Source organism: Cricetulus griseus, chromosome X (assembly GCF_003668045.3).
Source record: "Cricetulus griseus strain 17A/GY chromosome X, alternate assembly CriGri-PICRH-1.0, whole genome shotgun sequence".
Lineage (NCBI taxonomy): Eukaryota > Metazoa > Chordata > Mammalia > Rodentia > Cricetidae > Cricetulus > Cricetulus griseus.
The window spans coordinates 44,735,110-44,758,252 of NC_048604.1; the positions used below are offsets into that span (position 1 = coordinate 44,735,110).

The following is a 23,143-nucleotide window of genomic DNA, read 5'->3' on the forward strand; positions in this document are numbered from 1 at the left end:
TCCCAACCCTAACCCTAATCCTCAATCCCTATTCCTAAAGCAGTTGAGTGGGCACATAATCTAAACCTACTGGTACTGCGGCCGGTCATTGGTCTCGAGGTACCGTGGAAGTTAGGGGTCTCGAGGTAGAGCATGTTGTGGAAGAGTCCGAGACAAGTCAGCTGACCCTGCAAAACCAATCAGAATACTCCAGCGGCTGCTTTAAATTGGAGAAGGAACCGTTGACGGGCAGCCGCCACCAAAGACTATGGCGTGCCCACCACCGAGAACTCCTCTCTAGAAATGAGCGGCTGCCACTGCCGAGGGAGTGGAAAAGTCAAGAAAACTTTACAGATCCACCCACTTAGGTAAATTGTAATAGTTTCTTTCAATTAATTAAACTTCTTAGGGGCTGAATGTCCAGGGCAGAGTGATTAATCTGTGATCTGGGTGGATTCCTCAGTGGTGTCAGCTTGTGTGAGGCATCAGTTTCTTCTGAGGTGGAGGTTGCTTCAAGCATGTGACTAACCATTTCCTACTTTCTCTTTAAAGTTCTCCATACATCATTTCACCTCCTCTTCCAAGATTTATGTTCCTGAGCCAGGCGTGGTGGCATTTTCCCGGGCACTAAGAGGATTTTGAGGTCTGTGTCAACTGGGATAGTAAATGTGGTGAGACCTAAACTCAAAAGAATCATATTCATATTTACATCTTGGTTTCATATGCCATTAGTTTTTATGTGCTAGTCTTTAAAGCAGCAAGGACTGAATTGTATAGGTATTTGTTTCCAATTCTATTATATGCAATATTTTAAAAACTGTTTTTCATACCCTAAGAGCAAATGCATGCACTTACCTGTTGTAAATAAGTGTGATTTCATTTCTTACAATTGGCTCTTTAGGGCAGATGGTTGTTTTCAGTGTCACTGTGTATCTGCTCACTGGCTCGAAATGTAGTGATCCTTCTCTTTCTGCTTCTTGGTACTGAGATTATAGATGTATATTTCCATACCTACCATTTAATCCTGATTTTATGAAATGATTTTAGACTTGAGAGTCTTCACAAAGATTTCTGTGGTGGAGACATCTTATAAAAGTGTAAGATTACCCAAACTAGGAGATTAACATAGCTGAGGCACTAAGTTAACTACAGATTTCATTGGCATTGGGGGAGTTATTTCAGTAATGTTTTCTTTGTATTCCAGGATATTATTCCAGATACTTCATTGAATTTGACAAGTATTTATCCATAGTCTCATCTAGATAGACAGGCCTGAAGATTGAATCTGGATTCAAAAGTCTGACACATTTGAAGATTCCTGGTCAGTTTTTTCCTCAAAATTCTGACAATTTTATTTAGTCTCATTAGGTTTTTTTTTTTTTTTACATAATGTATATACAGTGCAGGGTTTTCAAATGGCATTTACACAACACACTACACACATATATAATTGTATACATGTATATATAAGATATGAATATATATAAGTATATATGTATACATAAGTATACACACATATCTATATCTATATCTATATCTATATCTATATCTATATCTATATATATATATATACTCACACATTTGTATGTGTATACATGCAAATGTAAAAAGAGGAATGCTTGACTGGAGTAAGGGGACTGGTAAAACAGCCACTGTGATACTTGTCTTTAAACTCTCCAGTAGCATGTGTGACTGTTCTTTTCTCCTACATTCTACCCAGTATTTGTTTTCTTTTCTTTTTTATTTAAATTCTTTAATTACTACTAATATTTACATATCCATTCCCCCCATTCCCTCGCCCTCCCATCCTCCCATGTTTCCCATCAACCCCCCCAACCCATCCCCCAACTCCTTCCCAGGGATAGTGAGGCCCTCCATGGGGGACCTTCAAAAATCTATCATATCGTTTGGGGGAGGGCCCAGGCCCTCCTTGCTGTATCTGGACTGCAACAGTATCCCTCTATAGGGAATGGGCTCCCAAAGTCCATTTGTGCTCTAGGGATAAAGACTGGCTCCACTGTTAGAGGTCCCATAGACTGTCTTAGCCTCCTAGCTGGTACCCACATTCAGAGGGCTTGGTTCAGTTCAATGGTGTTTCTGAAGCTTTATGATTAGGATCTCCATGCTCTCACTAGGTCAGGTCAACTGTTTCTGCGGGGTTTCTGCAGCACTGTCTTGGCTCCTTTGCTCATCCCTCCTCCCTCTCCACAATTGGATTCAAGGGGTAGGGTTCAGTGCTTAGCTGTGGGTGCCTGTTTCTGCTTCGAACAGCTACTGGATGAAGGCTCTAGGAATGGTAACCAAGGTAGACACCAATCTCATTTATAGGGGAAGGGCATCAATGGCATTTTCTCCACTACTGCTTGGATTCTTAGTTGGGGTCCTCCCTGTGGATCCCCTAACATTTCCTCTGTGTCAGACCTCTCTCCATACCTGTACTGTCTCCCTCTATCAAGACATCTCCTTTCTTTCCCTCCTCTATTCCTCCCCTGTCTCAGTCTTCTTGTTCTCCTCCCCCTCCCCTTCTTCCCTTCCCACCTCCTACCTCTCCACCCACGCCCCATGCTTCCACTTTGTTCAGGGGTTCTTGTCCCCCTCCCCTTCTTTGAGGGACTATGCAATCTTCTCTTGAGGTCCTCCTTGTTTCCTAGCTCCTCTGGCAGTGTGGATTGTAGACTGGTAATCCTTTGCTCTATGTCTAAAAATCATATATGAGTGAGTAGATACCATGTTTATCTTTTTGTGACTGGGTTACCTCACTCAGGATGGTTTCTTCTAGTTCCATGCATTTGCCTGCGAATGTCACAGCATTTGTTTTCTTGATAGGAATCATTGAAACTGGGGAAGGTACAATTTCAGTATGCTTTTTATGAACATTCATCTGATGGTTATGGGTAGTTAACATTTCTAAATGCATGTATTGGCCATATTCCTTGGAGAATTCTCCACTCCATTCACTATTTGTTGGTTCCTTTACTTGTTATTAACATTTTTATTTCTTTATAGGTTGTAGTTATGATTCTTGTCAGGTAAATGATTGTTTCTGTTCAGATATTTCTCTCTTTACTGTTACTTGTTTTCCTCTATGGAAGCCTTTTCTCCAAGAGCTATTTATCTTTTTTTATTATTAATTCAAGTTAGGGAACAAGCTTGTTTCACATGTAAGTCTCTTCTCCCTCTCCCTCCCCTCACTCCCATCCCTCCTCCCCCACCCCCAACCTACCCCCCACCCCATCCACCCACCACTCCCCAGGCAGGGTATGGCCCTCAACGGGGGCTCTGCAAAGAGCTATTTATCTTTTTGTGGATGAATGTTTTGCCTTTATGTATGAAAATGCAATGTGTGTTTGTGTTCTTGGTTCTGCAGAGGCCAGAAAAGTGTGGTGAATCTCCTAGAAGTGGAGATATCGAATGTTGTGAGCTTCCACAGAACCTGGGTCCTCTGCAAGAGCAGCAAGTGCTGTTAACCACTGAGTCATCTCTCCAGCCCTCTCTATAAAATACTTTTAATTTATTGCAATCCCACTTGTCCGTTCTGACTGTTATTTCCTGAGCTCTTTCCAGAGTCTCTTTAGAAAGACTATGCTATGCCTATATGTTAAGGTGTTTTCCTCGTGTTTTGTTAGAGATTTCAGTATGTCCCATCATACATTAGGGTCTTTGATCTATTTTGAATTACTTTTGGGAGGGACAGGGATGAATGATCATCCATTTAGATTTAGTGAGCCACTTTTACCAGTTCCATTGGTTGAAACAGTTTTCCTCAATGTTTGCTTTTTTGCATATTCAAAAATATATAAGTGGCTGTGGCTATATGGTTTTATTTTTGAGTTTTCTATTCTATTTCAGGGGTCTACCTACATGTCTCTCTTCTTGCAGTAGCATTCACTCTTGTCGCTGGATCCATAGTGTAATCTGAGAGCAGGTGTTGTGCCACCCCCAGCATTGCTGTGGCTATTTTTGGACTTTCGTTCATATCCTTGTATTTTAGGACTTTGTTTTCTTTAAGCTAAATATAATTGGGATTATGAAACTTGCAGTAACACCATCATTTTGCTAATCTGTGCAAATGGGAAGCTTTTTGTTCTTCTAGAGTCTCTTTCAATTTCTTCAGTGTTTTGATGTTTTCATGGTTCAAGTACTTGCTCAGTTAGGTTTTTCCCTAGGCATTTTAAATTTTTGAAAACACTGCACAGGATTGTGTTTCTGATTTATTTCTCAGTATCACGGTTTTTGGTCACCATGGATTGGACAGCTTTTTATGTTGTTGTGCACCCTGCTTCCTTGGTGAAGGTGTTAAGCACATATTAGTGTTTGTGCTTGAGTGTTTGTACTCTTTTAATCATATGAACACATCATTTGTGCATAGGGATTATTTAACCCTTTCTTTTTTGTTTGATTTTAACTTTATTGATTCTCTGGATTTCACATGCATTCCAATCCCACTTATTTCCTAGTCCCCCTGCATCTGCCCTCTGCCCTTGCAACCGCCCCCCCCTCCACATCAAAACCAAATTTAGAAGAAAAACCAAAAACCAGACAGAGCAAAGAAACAGAACAAAACATAAAATGAATAAATAAAAGAGAGAATACTCATATCGTGGAAGATGTAGTGTGGCCTATTGAGTCACACAGTGTACCCTTTAGTCCATTCATCTTTATCTTTAAGTGTTCATTAGTCTGGCTTGAAGTCTCTGGCTTCTACTACTCCACTGATACTGGGTTCTCACTGGGGATCCTCTTGGATTTCCTATTGTTGTCTCGAGGTGGCAAACCATACCCCAGCCGTTTGCTTGGTCCTCGGTGGTAACAGGAGTCCCAGACATCAATCTAGACCGTGGCTGTTGGAATGACAAGGATCCAGACATGGCCCTTGGCAGCAACTCTGGCCTGGATGAAACCATGGCCCTGGGTGCCAGCACTGACCACTCAGATCAGCATGTCCCTGGTGGCAGCATGGCCCTCAGACACCCTCATGACCACAAGTTGTGGCCCAGACCCTGGATATCTATGTGGTCTTTGGTGACAACATGGGTCATGGACATCAATACAGACACTGGCTATGGTAGGACCATGGATCCAGACATTTTCCTAGGCAGTAGCCAAGTCCCAAATGCCACCATGATCCTAGGTGGCAGTGCAGGGTACTAGGACCAGCATGGCCCCTGTGGCAGAGTGGTTCTTGGACACCAGCATGGTCCCAGGTGGTAGCCAGACCACAGGCCCCTGCACAGTCTCCAGAGTCAACAGGAGCCACAGACATCAAACAGGCTCCCTCAGCTGCTCCAGGGTCCCAGACCAAGACCTGGCATAGCCCAGGCCTGGACTCGGATGGCCAACTGGCCGTTTATATCAGCCCATTCTTCACCACCCTCACCCTTCCAGATCCATCTGTCTCCCAAGCCCACGAACCATTTCCCCTCTCCCTCTCCTCCACCTCCCCACCCTGACTCTCTTACCATGTGCTGCCCAACTACCCAATGCCAGGGCTCTTGGTTGGGGAACTTGGTTGGGGCACTTTGTTGGGGAACTTGTTTGGAGTACTGCCTGCCCTAACCCCAAGGCATGGAACTGGCTGTTGCCTTTCCTCTCTCCCGTGCACAGGCCTAGAAACCTCAGGTGTCACTTGCTATGATGGCACCTGATTGATTTGTTAGTTGGGCTGTTTGTTGATGCTGACCTCCTAGACCTCTAGGAGGGTACCATGTGTTTCCTCCGCCTATTGGGGCCTGGAATTAACCTCTTCTTTTGTTATTTCATGCCATTTGTTTCCTTCTTTTGTATTTATGTTTTGGGCAACCCCTTCAATCAGCATATTGAAAAAGGTTTTAGAGAGCAGATACCATTGTCTCATTCCTTCACTTTATATAAAATGGTTTCTGGTCTTCACAATTTAGTATAGTGTTAGCTATAGGTTTGTTAAATAGAACTATTTTATGTAGGTGTTCTTTCAGAATCTTCAGAGTGTTTGTCATCAGCAGGTCTTTAGCCTTTTTCAAGGTCTTTTCTGCATGTTTTTCCAGTTTTAGGATATGCCCTGCTTAAGCAAGCATACCTTTCTGCATATTTTAGATCATCCTGTGAATGTACCCATGCACTCTATTGTCTTTACTAATTTGTGTTCCTGATAGGATACCAACTTGATCATGATGCTTGTAATATGGGCGGTGAGCAAGCTGCATGACCTGACTTAGCTCTTCTCAGAGTTTAACCTTCATTATTTATTTTTATGTTATTGATGTTTAAATGTAGAATTTGTTTGAATCTTTCTCCCAGTCCTAATGTTCTTTAGGTTAGCTGATATGGTTATAATTTGCTGATGAATGTTTCTATACTGCTTTTTGTTTTATTTTTTATCCTTAGTTCTGGTATTTATATTTTTTTGTTTCAGACTCACAATTTCTTGCTCATGTTCTCATGTATGGTTTTGGTTTGCAGCTCCATATCCTTAGTTGGATCCTTCATCTACTTTGTGTCTTCTTTGAAATCACTGAGTTTTTTCAAGCAGAGTTTGGATGCTTGGCCCAGTCTTTCAACCATTTCACTGTGTTTAGTTTCATCATTTGAGGGGTTATGATCATTTTCCCTGCTTCTCATATTACTTGTGCTTCTGTGCTGTGATTTCTACATCACTTACTATTGTTTTCTCTTCCAGTTTTATTTGGGGGTACTAGTGAACAGCCTACTTCAGAGAAGACAAAAATAACTACTATAACAGCTGTAACACCAATATAGACCATGTTTGTAAAGAGACATAAAATAGATTAAATCGACTACCATAGTGCAAATGAGAATAGGACAGGAATCAAAAAATAGTATGCAGCGAATTATGAAGTTACAACTGAATGTGGGTCAAAGTGGTTATAGTAAATGAACTAAATGAATTGAGTCGGGTGGGAAGAAGAAGCAATGCTGAATAAACATAAGGAAGTGGAGAAGGAAAAGGGGGAAGCATGTTAGATGTAGGAGAGGGAATAGGAAGAGATAATGGTAGGAGTACATAACTACAAGTGTGTGAGCAAAACTTAGTGAGTGCAAGTAAAGGAATAAAAACTAGAAGGTTTGGAAATTTTGTAAAGTATAAATGACACAAAAGAACAGCAGAAAGAAAAGGGGGAAACACAATGAGCAAAACTAAAACGTTTTTAAGTGTCCAAGTCTTAGAGATGCTTATTTCTAGGTCCACTAATATTGGAGCTTGCCAGTTGGCCTTGGTGGGGAACTAAAATTGGATTATCTTTCCTAAAATTGTTTATTTTTACTGTGTGTGACTTTATATGAAACACGTGTGTGCTGGAGCCCATGGAGGTTAGGAGTAGAGTTACAAAAGGTTGTGAGCTGCCAAGTAGCTTCTGAGAACCAAACCTGTCCAGGGTTTTTTTGTGAGAACAGTAATTTTCTTAACTTCTAAGCCATCTCTACAGGTCAGAATTTGGGTTACCTTACCATTGGTAACCTTCAGGCTGGTGCTGAAACCCCTGCCAGTCAAGCTTCAGTTGTCCAATGTAGCTGTCTTATTTTTAGGAACTTCCCTTTGTGTTCCAGGACCCCCTGGGACACGCATTGTATTGATATCTCTGAGAAGAGTGGGTTTTCCCTCTCCCCAGAGACTCTCCAGTTTATGAATCCTGAGTGTGCTAATGTCCCTGTCAGGGTGTATGTTACAAGTGCCTTTTAAGACTAGGGGAAGGAGATAGAGCAGTGAGATTTGTGTTGGAGTTTTGGTCTTACTGCATTGATTTCTCATGCAACAGTAGATCATCTGTGAGAGGGAGACAGCTGCTGTAGCCTAATGCCTTTGTGGACCTGAAACTCAGGATTCTCAATTTGACCAGCATTGAACCATACAGAAGGTAAGTGGCTCCCCAACCTCAAGCATGGGATCATCAATTTCCTCAGTCATCACCATTTGGCAGAGATTGCTCATTAACACACAAATGATATGACCTCAGAGTGCTGGGCCCTTCATTACCCGAGGATCTGCTGCCTGCATTTTTCATCATTTCCTTGCCTGTCAATCACCCATCACTGTCTTCTACATGTGTTTCCCACAAAGCTGGTCCGGTCGCCCCTCTCTAGTCCTTCTGATTTACCAGAGTAGCTTTGGCTTAAATAGTTGGCCTCTATCAAAATTGCATCTGGATGGACAAACCTCTGCCACACTAGATGTAAAAAAATTAGAATTTTTTTCTTTATGGTCATTGGTCACACATGTGAAATCAGTGTCATCCCAGATTTACCAACTCAATTTAAGAACTGTGAAAATGGTAGGCATGTCCTTTCCATAGAAATTTCAAGAATAAAATGATGGCTCAATGGTTAAAATAAACTCTTCAAGAGTACCTGGTTTCAAGTCCAGTACTACATGGTAGCTTACAACTGTCAGTAACTCTAGTTCCAGAGGATCTTGCACCTTGTTCTGGCCTCCATAGATACATGTGTGGTGAGCAGTCATAGATCCAGGCAAAAAAAAACCCATAGATAAAGTAGAATTAGAATAAAATAAAGTAGAAATATCAGTCTCTTTACCGGGGCTCTCCTGTTTTACGTTTTGGATGAGCCTTTTCCTTCACCAGTCCTGAGAGGGAGCTGATGTTGAAGTTTTGTGATGCTAGCTGCTTTGGGCTGCATGCCCTTTCTGTTTCTCCATACTGCTCAGCTGGCCTGTAGCATCTTTGGTGACTTCTGATGCTTCAATGCTCCTCTCATCTTCTCTTTTAAATAGAATACATCCTTTCTTAACATGACTCTTTCTTTATATGTGTTGTCTGTTTGGGTATTCCTTATTTATTTAGATACAGGGTCTGATGTAGCCCAGACTGGCCTCAGACTCCCTATGTGGTCAACAATGACCTTGAACCCCAGACTGTCTCTGCCACCCAGCTGCTGGGACCATAAGTATAGGCCACCATGCTCAACTTCTATACTGGCTCTTCAATTCAGGATTTGAAATGGAGGCAACTTCTAGTCTGGCAGTTTCATCCCGACTTTCATGTCTTCTAGTGATTAGATTGAAATTATACATTGTTTTTTGGCAAAAATTACCTGTTTTTTTGTCTTCTCGTTCATCCTACTTATGCAGTAGACATGCTTTCCATAATATTTTGGGTGTGTAAGTGTACGATACCTGACATTGGACAGATAAAATATACAGAAGTTTACCAGTAACACATACGGCCTAAGACTGGTGGGTATCACATGGTAAGAAAACCCACAAAGTGGAAGAAAGTAAGCAAGCAGTTGCTGTGTGGACATTCTTATTAGTAACCAGGCAATGGAATAACCTGGTTAATACAAAGATGACTTGCCTGCTTGAACAATACTGTGCATTTGTTAGGGATTGAAATCTGCTGCTCAGGCATAAACAGTATGTTGCAGCCCACACGATAAGGAAAGAGGCTACTTTAGCTAGGGATCATCTTTCCATGGGAAAACAATAAGGAGGACAAGTTGTCATTCTGCAGAAGTCCACTTTGTTTTTCTTCCTGATGACAATGCACGTATATTTTTGGTATTTCATTTTAAATCTCATACCACATTGCCACAAAAGTGATCTTGTTCCCTGTCTTGCTAGGAAGGGTAGTATCAGTACATACATATGTTGCATTACTGGCAATATTTACTTTAATCGTGTCATTAAATGTAGCATTTATGTTTTTCCAGTGCAATGCTACTGTTACCTACTTAAAATAACTTGGTCAAGGAAACAGTTTAGGATATAAAATATCCTTTATCTTCCTTTATCTTCTCAGACTCTGACTCACAACATTTAGAAATTTTCTAGGGTCCTAGCCTAAAACAAATGTTACAGTGGTCTTCAGCTTTCCACATTCTTATGATATATATCGATTGGAATTCCTTTAAAGAAGGAGCTATCTTTTCTTCACCCCCTTCATTTATTTTTTCAGTTTATTTATATTAGTATATGGTTATGAATAATTAATATACTTTACATAATAATCATATTAAAATATATTTTGTTCCTTAAATTACTCTAGCTTTGGTCATTGAGATTGCCTTTTAGTTAGTTTTATATGCACATCTCTTTCTTATGCTCATTTTCTGTCACTATGAAACTTTCATGGACATCTCATACATTTTCCCACTATGGTCTTGGATTAAGCCCACTTTCTCAAAGACTCTTTTTTCCCTTTAATTTAGAAACTAATGCCTTTGTGTGTGTTCATTTTTAATTGGTTTTCACTTCTGCTAAGTCCTGTCTATAGACAGAGGTGGGATGTATATTGCGTTTACCTACCCATGTTTATATTAACACATGCTTACATATTTCTGCATTTAACTGGATGTATTGATACTAAAACTTAGGACTCAAACATACAAGGTTCCAATTTATTATAGCCTTGTGTGTAGGTTACTTTTTGTGATCTACTTTGCATCATCTGTGATATATTTACTTATTTTTCATTCCTAGTCAGTATATATAGAGTAATTTCCCAATTACTAACCAATCACCCTGTTAGAAATGACTTATTATCAGATGTCTTTGTATGGTTCTTTCAGTCTTTATCTTGAAGAATAAAGTTAACTCAGTGATTTCCAAAGAGTCCTCACAAGCCATTCTCTTAGTCATTCCTCTGTTGTGGGTATATTTATTTACTATACAGTTACTTTAGGGACTGGGAAGATGGATTACTTGGTGAAGTGCTTGCTACATAAGCATGAGGGGTGTTAAGTCTATCTCCAGCACTAATGTAGAATTTAGGCATGGATGCAAACATCTGTAATCCCTGTGCTGGGGGAAATGAGAGGAAGACAGACACAAGTAGATTCCCCATGCTCATTGGTCACCCATCCTGGCCAAATCAATGAGCTCCAGTCTCAGTGAGAAACTTTATAGCCAAACTTAGGGAGGAATGAGACATATAAGGACAACTGGTGCCAATGGCTGTCTTCCACACGCACACATGCACATACATATACATGCATGTACTCCCCAAAGTATGGTTACTTTAATTTGTTAATGCTTCACTCACCTCCATATTTTGTTTTTTAAAATTGTTTTATTTGTTCCTTGATATCAACAGTGTACTGGTTCCAGGAATCTATCAATGGTTTTTCACTGAAATTCTGTGAAAGTGAGTGATCTTTGTATCCTATGATATAGTATTGGTATATAAGGTACTGTGTTCTTCATTATACATTAATTCATCTATAAATTACTTATGTTTCTAATTCAATGTAAATGCTATGTGAATTATTGTGCTATATTACTTAGGGAATAGAGGCAAGAAGACATCCTGCACATATTCACTATAGACAGCTTTTTCAGAATATTTTCTAGTAGTGGGTTGAATCTGTTAATATAGGACTGAAAATACAAAAGGGCAACTGTGTTTGTGTTTTAGCTATGTGAAGATTACTATTATTATTCCAAAATCCTGAGTTGTATTGAGGGAAGTGCCACTCTTCCCTCCTCCTTTCTACCCTATTCTTATTTCCCATTTCCTTCCTGTCCTCCCCCTGTAGAAATAACCAGTGTATTCAGTTCTGGACTCTTCTCTCCTGTGCTTTGCAAAAGGGAGAAATTGTGTGATTTGTCATATTGCCTTCTTACATTAAAGGTAACTTAATATACATCATCATTTTTCAGTTAGCAGCATTTGTAGGAATGACACCTTGCTATTTCATAGAGATTTTCATTATTCTTTCCACATTTGTATCAGACATATTTGTATGACTATATTGTTTTTTATTTAAATATTGACCTGTGTATGCTTTTAATTGTGTTTAATATTTTGAAATTGTAAGTAATGCTTCTATGAATATCTTTAGGCATGTGTATTTTGTATTTATGGAAATAGATCTTCATAGGCCCTGCAGTAGGATTATTGGGTCAAATTTAAGATCATTTGTTGTTTTGTTAGGCAGTTCAATTTTTTCCTGGAAGCATTTTCCTAGTTTTTACTTCTACTAGCAATGTGTGAGAATCGCTGTTTTCTCACAGCTCCATTAACAGAATATACTGCTTTCCTGTAAACATTTTTTCACATGGATGAACTGACATTAAATGATAAACACACAATTGTTTTTTATCTATATATGCCTAATTGCCATTAAAATTAAGCTTCTTATCATTTGTGGAGTGTACTTTTACATTATTGTGTGAATTACCAAATCATATCTTTTTCTGATTTTTATACCAAATTCCTGTTCTGCTGTCTTTCGGTTTTAGATATTTGTAGAGAATTATCATATTTTCCAGTTGTCTGATCTCTGAAATTTTTCAGTTGCCTTTTGATTTAATTGTGACTTTTATACTTTGAAATATTTTCATTTTTATGTAACCAAATTGCTTTCCTGCTTTCATTTCTCTTCCTTCCTTCCTTCCTTCCTTCCTTCCTCCCTCCCTCCCTCCCTCCTCCCTCCCTCCTCTCTCTCTCTCTCTCTCTCTCTCTCTCTCTCTCTCTGCCTTTATAATTAGAGTGATAATTAGGAAGCCCTTTCCTATGATGAGGTTAAAGAAGGGTTACCATATTATCTTCAAGAAGCTGTGTGGTTTAACTTCTTTTAAAATTACTTTTATTTTATGTTTATGAGTGTTTTGTCTGAATGTATGGTGCATCACGTGTTTGCCTGGTGCCCTTGGAGCCCAGAAGAGGATGTTGGAACCCTTGGAACTGGAATTATACAGGCAGCTGTGAGCTTCTATGTGGGTCCCAGGAACTGAACTCAGTCCTCTGGACGAACAACACATACTTTTAATCATTGCTGAGGTGTCTCTCTAGCCCTTTGTTTAACTTAACTTTTTTGCTTAGATCTTTAACCTATGCTATTATTATGCATGTAAATAACACATTTTATATATCTATTTTAAATTTTATTCTAATCATCTCAAATTCCCTTTTGCTCCAGTGGTTTTGCATGCCACTTTTATTATGCACTATTTTCCATTGGTATTGACTTTTATTTCTAGGCTGTTTAGGCTATTCCACTGGGCTGTCTGTTCTTTTAGGTTTTTTATTAATTTCATTTTTACATTTCAATTCCAGCCTTTCAGTTTTCTATTTCACTTTATGTCTCTGTGTATTTTGTCTGCATGTATATCCCCTAAAACTAAAGTCACAGATGGTTGTGAACTACCATGTGGATGCTGGGAATCAAACCTGGGTCTGAAAGAGCAGCGAGTTCTCTTACTTAATTGCTGAAACATCTCTCCAGCTCTTATTTTTCTATTCTTATAGAAGTCACATGATGCTGTCAATACAGAGGTTTTGTCGAGTTTATTTGGTTTTTGTTTGTTTAGTAGAAGTGCTTTCCATGTGCTCTCCTTCTCACTTATTGTCTCTTCTCACATGTCCTTTCATGGATGGAGTTCACCATCAAGTTGTTTAATTCCATAAAACGTTTGCAGATACTTTAGAAATTGAATTAAATGTATATATCAGGTCAGGAAGAACAGACAATTTTTGATACTGAGCTTGTTACGGAAAATAACATTCCAACAGCAGCATTGCTTTGGCACCCTTAGAATGGGGTCTGGAACCTTTGTTAAACCAGATTTCAGGCACATCAAAAATTAATATTTTGAACTACACTATCTGAATATTCACATATTCATCCAAGAACAGGCTTACCTTGGATAGTAGCATGAGCTTCAACTTTTGAAACAAATTTCACTACTGTTTATAACTGTTTGTGATATCGCCCTTGCTTTGTAAGTCTGCCCAGTCCCTTTCTTACAAGCAAGTTTGACTTTTACTTCAGACAAAAAGAATCACAGTTCTTGACAAAAGGGATACAATTAAACTCTCTTGCCCTTATACTGTAAAAGGAGCCCATTTTTAGAACCTTGGAATTTGGTTTTCAGGATCACTTGAATGTTGTCTCCTGGGATTGTAATCCTCAGAAGTCTCAAGCTGATGTAATTCTTTGCCTTTGACCAGGGTGAATTTAATCTCAGTTGGCAAGTTATTCTATCCAAGGACAGTGACTGAGTGGCAAGTTATACTATCCAAGGACCGTGTCTGAGAGTGTACAGGCTCATAGTAAAGTGTCCTACACTAGGTATGTGATGAGAAACAAAATTTTTGTTTTCTAATGGTTTTAAAGGTTTTGCTTGGAATTTTACTCATCTGTATGATATTGCATTGTTTTATATTATATCTATTTTTATCATTTTATGTTCTGGCACTTAGTGCCATCTAATTCATTTTGTCATTTTTTGTGTTACAGAGAAAAGTTATGAATACTCTAATTTTGTTTCTTACATATTAGGAGTCTTGTTTCCTGCTTTAGCTTCTTTTCTCATCATTAGCAAAGTTCCTGGCAATGTTTCTCCCATCTCTCTGCTTTTATTCTTCCCCATAAGCTCTGTTGTTCAAACACTGAAGTTTCAGATCATTCATATCCCTTACTTAATGCCATTAATTTAGTTGTTAACACATTAATTACACATCTGAATAGGAGTCACTGTGGTATTTCCATAACTGTTTCCAGCTTCCATTCATTATATTCAACTATACATTTTCATTCTCAATCTTCAACTCTGGCACTTTTTCAAGACCCAAGGACTCACTGTTCTATTTTCAGTTTGACTACTTTTTGGTTTTGAAATATGGGGAAAACATTAAGGATTTAAATTGGAATTTTTAAAGGAGTCCTTTCTCTAAATGGTAGCTGTTTCCCTTAACATTGGGACGTATTTTTCCGCACAAAAAGTTTTACTCATGTATAAAGTGTGAAAATTTACCACACTGATTACATTTATACAGTTTCTCTGCAGAATGATAATCTCTCATGTTTTTGAAGACTGATACGTGCAAAGGCTTTAACACAGTGAATGAATTCATAGGGTTTTTCTCTATTATGGGTTATTTCATACCTTCAAAGAGTATTGGGATTTGCAAATGCTTTACCACACTGATTTCATTCACAGGGCTTCTCTCCAGTATGTGTTCTTTTATGCCTTTCCCAAGTAATGTGATATGTAAAGGCTTTACCACAGTGATTGCATTCATAGGGTTTCTCTCCAGTATGTGTCATTTCATGCATTTGCAGACTAAGGTGTTACACAAAGACTTTACCACACTGATTACATTCATAAGGTTTCTCTCTGGTATGTGTTCATTATTTTCTGTCTGAGGTTCTATGTCAAGTTGAAGCCCATAATTATATTTCTTCATTTCTATCTCTTGCAGTTTTTGTCTGTCTGCTTCACTACGTACAATGTATGGTGATGGAGTAGGACTGGCTGCAATTTCAGGCTTTTTCTCTTTGATAATAGTCATTTTAATGTTTTGTTATTTTATGTTTCCAAGATAATGATGATTGTATCAATACTATGTATATTTACAATTTCATTTATAATGCTTTGTATCTTTTGAGAGGAAATACTGGGTGCCAGGAAGATAGGTGACAAACATTGATTTCTACTGTTTATTTCTAATGCTAGTCTTTAACGTACACACACACACACACACACACACACACACACACACACACACACACACCTTTCTGCACTCAGAAGAATCAGTTTCTAATCTATGCCTATAGTAGACATCTCTAGAAGTAGTTATCAGTTTCATAAAAAATTATTCTGCAACCAATATATTTTCTACATTGCTCACATTTGTTTTTAAAGAAGAGTCTGGGGGTATCTTCTCAGTACTTCTAAGTATCTCTCATCCTGATGCAGGTTTATGATGATGGATGACAGGGACCCATCCACACTGTTGGATCTTGCTATACAAAGTCTACTGAGCAATGAATCTGTTGCAATTCATTCCCTGGAGGAGATCCCAAGGGAGCTTTTTGTTCCATTGTTCTCTGCTGCGTTCATGGGAGGATACAGGAAGACACTGACAGCAATGGTGAAGGTTTGGCCCTTTACCTGTCTCCACATTGGAACGCTGAGTGTTCAGGAACCCCAGCGTGAACTCCTGAAAGCCATGGTTGAGAGTCTTCAGTTCCTACCTGTCCATAACTCAGCTTCTAGGTAAGACCCTGTGTAATAGAGTCATGGTAAGACACATGTTATGCCACAGCCTGCTACTCTTCCAGAGGTAGTAAATAATGAATGCTGAAGATTTATGTGTGAGGCTATTGGTCCAACAATTATACACTAAAAGCTGATATATTCAATGCTCATCATGAAATTATGTTATTGAGGGTACTATTGATGGATTTACATAACAGGTGCTAATTACATAGGAGAAAGACACCAACTTTAAGACTGGAGAGGATTTAAGGAGAGTAAAATATGGGGAAACTAATTAAAGGATGTTGAAATTTCATAATATAGAGCTTATTGGTATTTGGCACAAAGAGTGCAGACCACGTCTCTACATGTTATTGTTGATCCTGTGGGTTTACGTGAAAATTTGCATGCCTCTTAGATGTTCTATCTCCTCTTTTCCATACAGGAGCCCTAAGCTGAGGATCCTAGATGTAAGGCAGGGTGTTGACTGCAGGACAACGTGCCCTGAATTTGGTATCAGATCGCCTACTTGTTTTCATGGCTGTACTCACTCTGCACGATCTATTCTGAAGTTAGAAAGCCAATGCAGCATTGTAGATCCAAATCCTGAAAGTCAGTCCTCAAGGCAGCCTATGGAATTACTAGTAGATCTATCCCTTGATGGCACCTTAAGAGAAAGGGAATTTTTTGCTTTGCTTCTGAATAAAGTTGAGCAGAGCTCAGGGTCCTTGCACCTCTGCTGCCGAGATTTGCAAATTGATAAATTTTCTTATGCCAGAAACACTCTCAAATTTCTAGATATGACATGCATTCATAACCTGGCAGTTGATCAGGCTTCACTGAGTGAAGTCACAAACCTTATGGCTCGCATGATCTATCTGGACAGTCTTAGTCTGTCTAAAATCACTTGTACGTCTTTGCATGGGAAAGTCTTCCGGGTGTTTCTCAACTATCTTGGGCGGATGAACTGCCTGAAAGAGCTCAACTTGTCTTCCTTCAGCCTCACAGATCATCTGGCCAGCCTACTCAGGTGAGGGCTTGGGATATATTCCTGGGATTCCTGAACTGCCTGGCTGTTAAATGGGATAAATCATTCCTGGGAATTCCCGAGATGCTTAAAACTCTTTATGCCTTCTATCTCTGCCCTCCTGAGAATTTGAAAGTAGGCATGCCAAAAAGTCTCTCTCATAGTCTAAAGAGAAAAACAGATTACAAAAAACGTAGTCATATGAGCATGTGTAGGCATTGTGCTCATTCCAGAAATATAAAGGTGAAAAGAACCATTCAGTCCTCCTCTGGCCGTCGAGAGATGAAGAGGAGGAATTGAGAGAAAGACTTAATGTTGTGGCACAGCTGCACATAGCCATATACCCACAGACAGCAATGTCAGCTCATTAGGAAAATCTCCAAGGTTCAGGCCTTGACTGTAGTGGCTGTCATTTATGGACTGGCCAAAGGGACCTTCCAGTTGGTTGCTCCTTCTGTCCTCTCTTCTGAGCAGGTGAACTAGCCCCCTTGATTATATTGTAATTACTAAGTAGATAATATTTTTACTAAATCTTTGGCACAAATATCTATAATAACATACCGTGAAAATTCTCAAGGATACAAATTCCATCTGAGAATAGAAAAGCAACTTGTCAGGGTCACAAAGCTATTCAGTGAATTCAAGCCCATATTGTTAGTTGCTGTAATGCCTGTGTGCAAAATAGCTTATTCTAGATTCCTCAAACTATTTTCCCTCATCTGAGAGTCATTCTATCTTTGTCTTGTCTCCACAGAGCCTTACCGCCTAATTTGGATTTCTTGTATCTGCCATTCTGTGAAATTTCTTACAGAGACCTTAAATTTCTGTCCCAGAGTCCCCAGGCCTCCCACCTAAAGCTGTTGAATCTTAGTAACAACCCAATGTACTGGGATGACTGTGGGCCCTTTCAGATTCTTTTGCAGAAACTCTCAGATACCTTGCAGCATTTGGCTATAAACCATTGCCATTTAACGGATGCTGTACTCTCTGCTATCCTTCCAGCCCTAACGAAGTGTTCCCATCTCCGTGTGATTAGTTTTGTCTCTAATCCCATTACAATGCCTATGCTTATGAGAATCGTTCATTACTTAACACCTTTGATGGAGCTGAAATATGTGATTTATCCTATCCCTGTGCATTGCTATGAACAATGGCATTTTCATAGCAGCTTAGACCGACAGAAGCTTGCTGATGTCCAAGCACAACTGAAGGCGATGCTACAAGCAGCAAAGCGGAGTGACATGAACTGGATCACTTATTCTCAGTAAATTTCTGAGTTCAACCCAGTTTCAACCCTAATATGTGACCTGTTAAATGTTCAATGTTCTTTTCTGGAGCTCCCAGGATCATATGTAAGATTCTTGTTAAAGAAAACTATAGTTAGGAAATATGGACTTGTAAGTGATTGATATAAAGCAATGACTCTAAGAAGAAAATGGAGAACTTTGAGAGTTCCTGTGTGTCTCTTTTTTGTTGTTCTTGATCCCACTTCATCTTACTGACTAAAGTGTTAGGTATATGATATGCCTTGACTACATCATAGTCTACTGTATGTTTCATCCACTTGTGGATACTTAACAAAATTTAATGCCATTGCAACTTTTCCTGGATTTGTGTATAGAGTGGGAGGTGTCCTTGGAGACAAAGCCTTTGTCCTCCCACCAAGTTATGTTAGATTTCTCATATTTAAGACTCCCTTGCAGGGAAAGCCTAGGCCCTGCCCCAAATGATGTGACAGATTTTTTTATGATCCCTCATGGAAGGCCTCACCCTCCCTGGGGAGTGGATGGGGGGTGGAATGGGGGGTCAGTGGGAGGCATGGGAGGATGGGAGGGAGAGGGAACTGGGATTGATATGTAAAATAAGATTGTTTCCAATTTAAATAAAATTTTAAAAAAGACTCCCTTGGGTTATTTATGAGAAGCCATCTGGAATTACAGTGAGGAAAATACTCTATACCCATAACATGTAGATACATTCAGTTATATTGGTACCTCCTTTCCCAGGTTTCAGACTACGGAGACACAGTTTTTCTTTATTTCATACACCAAATATCTATTTGGGGTATTATTCTATGTATTAAGAATTACAATGTAGGTAATTACAAATTTCCTATATGAAATCATTCAGAATCCAAATGTGTATTTGTTTTATTTGTCCTTCTACCATTTCTTAGACCACCACTGAGTAAATTTATTTTACCCATTGGACCCCAAATCTTGTTTCTCTTGTTCTTGCTATACTCTCTATCCAACAGAAAGTAAACTTCACATTGTTGAATATCTATTCAACAGTTCGTGACTTAACTATAACCTCCTTAAAGAGCTTCTTATACACTCATGTCCATTAATCTGCTTTTTATTTTATTTTTTATGCATCTAACATAGCAACCACAGTTCCCCCTCCCTCCCTTCCTCCCCATCCCTCACTTCCCCCCACTCCACCCCCTCCACTCCTTAGAAAGGGTAAGGTATCCTATGGGTAGTCAACAAAGCCTGGCACATTCAATTGAGGCAGGACCAAGATCTATCCCTAGTGAATAAGCTGGCTTTTTAAAGCTCACTCCATATGGTGGTATTTGCCTTAATCTGCTTTCTGACATGCAATATACCTGAGATAATTGACTTGTAAGGAGGAAAAGTTTGTTTCTTCTTGCACTGGTGGTTGGTTAGTCCTATAACTTTGAGACTTGGGTAAGGTAGATACAGCATGGTAGAGAGTCTGTGGCACACAGATATTGTCTTACTACATGAGAGCCAAGAAGCAGAGAGAAAAATATGATACCAATATACCAGTCAAGAGCCCAAGTACAGCGGGATATTTCCTTGAAAAGGTCCCCTTAGAAAGCTTCTAACACACCTCAAAGAGCCATTAGTGGGGACTGAGATTTATCCCCTGAACTTTTAAGGGAACGTTTAGGAGCTCATCCATAATACTTTCTATGCTTCCACTAATTTGCTTCTTTTCTATCCATGGCGGTCACTTAATGCATCAGATACATTTTCTACATGGGGCAGATCATCCTCTATGTATTCACTGTTACTGCTGAATTTTTCTGGAATAGGCAAGCTGTGGCTGTGACTAGAAGCTCTCTGAAGGCTGTGGACCTAACTCCAAGATCGCTGGTTGCATCTTGCTTGGGTGTGACGGTCTCTGCTACTGTTTCCTCCTCCTTCAGGAATAGGTCCCAGAGCAAGGATGGTGATGGTGACTCAGAGGACAATGGTTGCTACTATAGCATGAGATCCTGGGTTTGAATCACTAGAAGCCATGATAAAAGCCACGAGTAGCTGCACACATGCTTGTAATTCCAGCTCTGGTCATGTCAGAGGTTAGATACTGGAGATTGTCCTTGGTTTTCTGGATCCCAGCAAGGCTTTAGTTTCATTGAGTGACCCTACATCAAGACAATAAGTTGTAGAGTAATTGAGCGGGGCACCCATTGCTGTCCTCTGACCCCTGCATCCTCTGAAGAAGTGTTGGAGTAGACCTAGGTCCCTGGCTGTAATTTCATAAGTGCTATTTCCCCAGGCATGAGGGCAAAGCTAGAGAATTCTGTCAAGGATCTGATATAGCCTTTCCAGGCATCTGAATACTGTGGGATGTTCTGGCTGTAGCTCACAGGAGTGTTGCCATCGGGATGAAAATAAACTTCTGTGGCCGACCTAGGCCTATGGTATCTGCTGGGAACATGAATACCTTAAATTTGTGTTAGTTCTTCTTTTGATTTTATTTATGTTTTCTGTTTTTGGTTCTGTGGATGGTATCTGGGGTCTGTTGCCTCCACTGTCCCCACTAGGTACCATTGTGCTCTGAGCACCCAATGCTTTTTCCAGCCTGAATTTCCAAAATTCTTTCACAATCCTTCCTAGGACACATGGTCAGGTCTGTCACAGCAATAATGCACCCCTTGTATGCATTTTTGTCTTGGGCAGGGTTTCTATTGCTAGGAGCAAATGTCAAAACCATAAGAAACTTGTGGAATAAACAGTTTATTTCTTCTGATAGCTAGTACTCCATCATTCAGGGAATTCAGTGCAGGAACACAAGGCAAGAACTGATGTGGTGGCCATGAAGAAGCACTGCTTACTGGCTGACTCTACAATATCATGGCCAGTTTTTATTGTACCACCCAAGACAATCTCATCATGGATAGCACCCCCATTGGAGCTGGGCCCTCCCACATCAATCATCAAAAAGAAAATTGCATACAGACTTGCCTTCATGGCAATCATTTGGAGGTTATTTTCTCCATTAAACTTTCTTCCTCCCAGATGACCTTAGCTTATGTCTAGTTGAAAATAAAACTAGCCAGCATAGTTGGAGTACATGAAAGGCCTTCAGAGGCCATTGCAAGGAGTTGGAAAGTGGAAGTGAATAACAGTCATGAAGATCTGAGCATTTTGGAGAGGCCATGATGAAACCATGCCAACTGAATAAGGCTACACACATGGTGACATGTAAATCTGAGAAAGGTTACATCTGCTATCACAGTAAAATCTGTAGAATCAGGATTACCTAAACCCCTTTTAAAAAAAACTTTAAAGGCTAGAAATAGAGCAACAAGATTTGTGTGTTTGTCTTGTGGGTTTTCATGTTGATTTGTTCCATTTTATTTTGCTATGTCCCCATGATTGTCCTTAACAGTGGAAAGTATACTCTATGAAATTGTATGTTGCCTGCAAGCAGTTTTTGTTTGTTTTAGTTTCATAGTGGTTAAGGGTTTAGCTTTAGATATGGAAGAAACTTTGGAGTTTTAAATGTATTGGAACATAAAGTCTTTTTTAAATTTAACATTAGTTTTTGTGTTTAGGTTTTTCCATTACTGTAAAGAGACACCAATGCCATGGCAACTCTAATATAGGAAAACATTTAATTAGGGCTGGCCTACAGTTTCAGATGGAAAGCATGGTGGCATGGAGGCAGACATGGTGTTTGAGAGGAAGCTGAGAGTTCTTCATCTGGACCCCCAGGCAGCAGGAAGAAACTTATACACACTGGCCAGGCTTGAGCATCTGAGTCCAGAAAGCCTGCCCCTAGTGACACACTTCCTCCAACAAAACCACACCTACTCCAACAGAGACACTACAGGCCTATGGGGGCCCCATTTCTTTCAAGCCACCAGAGTTTTTGAGAATTTCATAAAAGAACGTGGTATTTACATTCGTGTTAAATTGTTACCTCAGAAAAGACTCTGACCCCTTAAACAAGTTTCATGATTTAGTAAAGAAATCTTGAAGATTTCTCAACACTTACCTGAAATATGGAATGGCTACTTTCTGTTGAAATGTCCACAGAATTCCCCAAAAAGTGAGAGTATGTGTCTGCTGCTTTTTGTTTGTTTGCTTTCTGTTAGTGAAAACCAATGTCTTAAAGCCTCCCCCCAACCCCCGCATGGAGTACCCTAAGCCTCTCTGTGAGTACTGCTTCCACAAACAGCCTACCTTCCTGATCAGGCTATGACACGCGTTTTTTAAATTAAACTAATTTAATTATTTTAGTTTCCCCTCCCTCCTTTCCTCCTATTCCCCCCATCCCTCCACCACCACCCCCTGCCATTCCTCCTCTGTTTCTATTCAGAAATAGGTAGGTCTCCTATGGATATCAACAAAGCATGGAATATCAAATTTCATAAGACTAAACAACTCCCCATGTATTAAAGCTGAGCAAGGCAATCCAGTATGAGGAGAAAGGTCCCAAAAGCCAGCCAAAGCTTTAGGGACAGGCCCTTGCTCCCACTGTAAAGAGTCCCACAAGTGGACCAAGCTACACAACTGTCACATATATGCAGAGGGCCTAGGTCGGTCCCATGCAGGCTCCATAGATGTCAATCCAGAGTCTGCGAGCTCCTATGAGCCAGGTTAGTTGTTTCTGTGGGCTTTCTTGCAATGTCATTGAGCCCTCTGGCTTGCACAATCCTTCCTCCCTCTCTTCAGCAGGATTCCCTGAGCTCAGCCTGATGTTTGGCTGTGGGTCTATGCATCTGTTTCCATCACTTACTGGATCAAGCCTCTCTGATGACAATTGGAGTAGTCACCAATCCGTAAGTATAGCAGAAAATCATTAGACATCCTTACATTGACTTTTTTCTCCAGTTGTGTTTGGTTCTACCCTAGGTCTCTGTACCATCCAGCCTCTGGGTCCTGGTACTCCAGGCAGTGTCAGGGATGGACTCGCTCTCAAGGCATTGTTCTCAGGTT

General features: G+C 39.9%; 1 protein-coding gene across 1 annotated transcript; it reads left to right on the top strand.

Annotated features, from left to right (window-relative positions):
* Nucleotides 1-15,638: 15,638 nt before the first annotated feature.
* On the top strand, nt 15,639-18,211 carry LOC100767875 (melanoma antigen preferentially expressed in tumors). The gene is made up of 3 exons (XM_027433070.1): nt 15,639-15,934; nt 16,362-16,946; nt 17,698-18,211. The coding sequence occupies exons 1-3, from the start codon at nt 15,639-15,641 to the stop codon at nt 18,209-18,211; spliced, it is 1,395 nt and encodes a 464-aa protein (XP_027288871.1).
* The last annotated feature ends 4,932 nt before the right edge of the window (nt 18,212-23,143 follow it).

Bases quoted from the DNA above. Each gene is read 5' to 3' on its own strand.
- LOC100767875 (XM_027433070.1), top strand. From the start codon at position 15,639: ATGATGATGGATGACAGGGACCCATCCACACTGTTGGATCTTGCTATA. The intron at 15,935-16,361 runs GTAAGACCCTGT...TTTTCCATACAG, and splicing joins GTCCATAACTCAGCTTCTAG to GAGCCCTAAGCTGAGGATCC. The intron at 16,947-17,697 runs GTGAGGGCTTGG...TTGTCTCCACAG, and splicing joins CATCTGGCCAGCCTACTCAG to AGCCTTACCGCCTAATTTGG.